This window comes from Sapajus apella, unplaced genomic scaffold (assembly GCF_009761245.1).
Source record: "Sapajus apella isolate SASKATOON/1434 unplaced genomic scaffold, GSC_monkey_1.0 scaffold4, whole genome shotgun sequence".
In the NCBI taxonomy this organism is placed as follows: Eukaryota; Metazoa; Chordata; class Mammalia; order Primates; family Cebidae; genus Sapajus; species Sapajus apella.
In genome coordinates this window covers 57,621,114-57,624,002 of record NW_022436944.1, presented here as the reverse complement: position 1 = coordinate 57,624,002, position 2,889 = coordinate 57,621,114, and the positions used below count along the sequence as shown (strand labels likewise).

Here is a 2,889-nt window from a genome sequence, read left to right as displayed (position 1 = left end):
CTTTCCTTTGTAAGAGACTAGGTCTTTTAGCCTCGAAGCTTAGTTTTTCCTTTGCCTTCAAAGTATAGTTGGTAGGATTGTCTCAGAGCTGATCATTCTGCAACAATATTCTACATAACAACATAGACCCTTTCAAGATGCAGTTTCAGATTTTCTTTTGTTTTCAGAAAGTTCTTTTGGGTTTATTTGAATTTTAGTATTTTAATTTTAAATATTAACTCCATTCTACTGTCTTATCTTTTGTCTTCAGGAATTCCAACTTTATCTGAATCATCTTTGCTTTGACCATTTCCTTCATCTATCATTTTATCTCTGAGTGTTTTTGGCTTTTCCTTTAATATTGTTTTTGTTTGTTTTGCTCTCATAGCTTTTCTTACTCCTACCTTCTATGTGCCGTAATGCATTTGTGGCCATATCTATTTTCATTAAGACATGTTATAATTTAGTCTTTATATCTGTGATGATTTATCTTTTTGTTCAGGTTATTTCCCAAGTTCAGTCAGTTCTCTTCCCACATATGCTTGTAGCTTTTTCATTTTTATTCTGAGTTTTTGAATTTCTGATCTGTGGTGTTCTTTTATATCCACAATTATTTTATTTTCAAACTCATGTTGGAGTGTTTTGTTAGTTTACTGTTTCATGGTCCAAGATGGCCTTCTTCTCCTGGTCAATAATGAAAAATGTCTTTAAAAAGTAATGTCTAGGTGGTAATAGGGGGAGGTGTCTGTTTTCTTCGGAATCTTGGGCTCGCTGTTGTATCTAATAGGCTGTTATCTTGAACCTCTTTCTTCCTTCGCCCCCTTTCATCCACCATGCCTCCAAAAGACACCACTCCCTGTCAAGATGGTGTCATCTCCATCAGAAGTGATGCCTCTGTCCTACTCAATTTCTAAGCCCCTTCCTTTCAACTCCTCACTAGTTACTGCTCTGATCCACCACGTCTCACCCAGAATGGCAAAATCCTGCAGATAGGTTTGAGAGGAAGGAAAAAGGAACTCATGATACAAATACAGGATGAAAACTCAAAGTGAGAATCACTTTTCAGCTGATGAAATACTCCAAAATAAAAAAGAAATCCAGAATTTGGGAAATTCTTTCAGAGAAATGACACAATTTATTCAACAAGTGGACTGCAAGAAGAGAGAGATGGGGAGTGAGGGAGAAAAAGGGAGAGAAGTTCTAAACTGTGCCACTTGGGAGATGGCCCCTCTCAGTGATCTGTGGGCAGAGCTGATGGGAGGGCACAGGAAGCACATCCACCAGGTACATGGTTTGGGTGGGAGGTGGTGAATTACGCCAGGTGAGTGTGGGGAGGGAGGAGGGATGAAGGAGGGAGAAGGAAGAGACGCTGAAAGGAGAAAATGAGGACAACATGGAGAGGGTGAGCATGGGTGGGTAAGAGAAACCCTGGGAGGCATCTCAGACAGCTGAAACGAGGAGGGCAGGGCATGGGAAGGAAGGGGCTGTGGGGTGTGGATTGGGGGAGAGGATGGACAGTAGGATCAAGGTATGGGGTAGGGGTGGCTGTGGGTCATGGTTTGGGAGGACTGAGCAGAGAGTCAGGGTTGGAGAAAGAGAAAGGATGAGGTCGGGGGTGAGAGAGGGCTTTGTCTCCCCTAGTCTGCTGATTTGAGTCCCTAGATCAGCTTTAATTCTGCCTCTTCAAGGGGAAAAGTCATAGTTTTTATTGGACATATCCCAGTCTCAGTGTTCTCCTGTCTCCTGGGATAAAAGATAGGAAAAGATAGGTGCTTTCCTGCCCTGGAACACAAGGGCACAAGAACACAAGTGCCTATCTATCTTCAGGCAGATGTGCAGAGGCCGGACACTCCAAGGAGTCAGCATGGGCAGGAGGAGCTGTTCAGAGCAGGGAAGGGAGCCCTGCTGTGCAGGCCATGTCTCCAAGTGGGGTCAGTAAATCTGGGCAGGCAGGGGCAACAAGGATGGATGCCTGTTCACTCCGGAGGCCCCTGGGCCTGAGACAAGATTCTCTGCTCAAGTTTGGCGAACTGAGGGAGGAGGGCCTCGTAGACCTAGAAGAGCAGAAAAAGCAGTTTAGAACAGGGAGGCGGGAAATGCCTCTTACATCTGGTTGCACCTTGCAATTTAAAATTTTTAAATCTCATTTACTTGCAATTTAACTTTTTTTGCTAGGCAAAAGAAAGTTAAAGCATCGATTCACAAAAGAGGAAATGCTAGTGCTTCTCAAACCTATAGTTTAAGATTTTCTTAAACTGTAAATTTTGACAAGAAACCAATGTTTATGATCAAATCTACAATTTTTTTTTTTTTTATTTTGTTGAAAGTACCTAGAAATAGCTGGTGAAAGTTGGTGGTATAACTCTTTTGGAAATAGACTTGACTTTTAAAAATTATTATTATTTTTATTTTTGGAGACAGAGTCTCACTCTGTCACCAGGCTGGAATGCAATGGTGCGATCTCGGTTCACTGCAACCTCTACCACCTGGGTTCAAGTGATTCTCCTGCCTCAGCCTCCTGAGTAGCTGGGATTATAGGTGCCTGTCACTGTGCCTGGCTAATTTTCATAGTTTTTATTAGAGACAGGGTTTCACCATCTTGGCCAGGCTGGTCTTGAACTTCTGACCTCGTGATCCACTCGCCTCAGCCTCCCAAAGTGCTGGGATTACAGGCGTGAGCCACCGCACCCGGCCAGACTTGACTTTATATCTGTATTAAGGAGGCCATAGTGTGGGATCCAGTTATTCTACTTCAGTAAAGCTCTCCTGAGGAAATAATCCTAAATGTAGGATGCCAAGTCCACCAAGGGTCTTCTTTGATACCACTAAACATTCAGATGTATGAGACCACCATGAGCTATGAGAGGGCAGCCTGGAGAACACAGTGGCGGCAGGTGCTCCTCTCCAATG

The 2,889-nt window shown here is 43.3% G+C and overlaps 1 protein-coding gene across 5 annotated transcripts in view; it reads right to left on the bottom strand.

Moving 5' to 3' along the window:
- Nucleotides 1–49: 49 nt before the first annotated feature.
- The window catches only part of XYLB (xylulokinase), a 59,132-nt gene continuing 56,292 nt past the window's right edge, over nucleotides 50–2,889 (bottom strand). For all 5 annotated transcript variants that reach the window (XR_004265879.1, XM_032270480.1, XM_032270486.1 and 2 more), the window contains one exon: nucleotides 50–2,033. Coding sequence is in view for 4 of the 5 variants with exons in the window: in XM_032270480.1 (XP_032126371.1) it covers nucleotides 1,956–2,033 (78 nt within the window). In the remaining variant the exon portion in view is untranslated. The remainder of the gene's footprint in view (nucleotides 2,034–2,889) is intronic.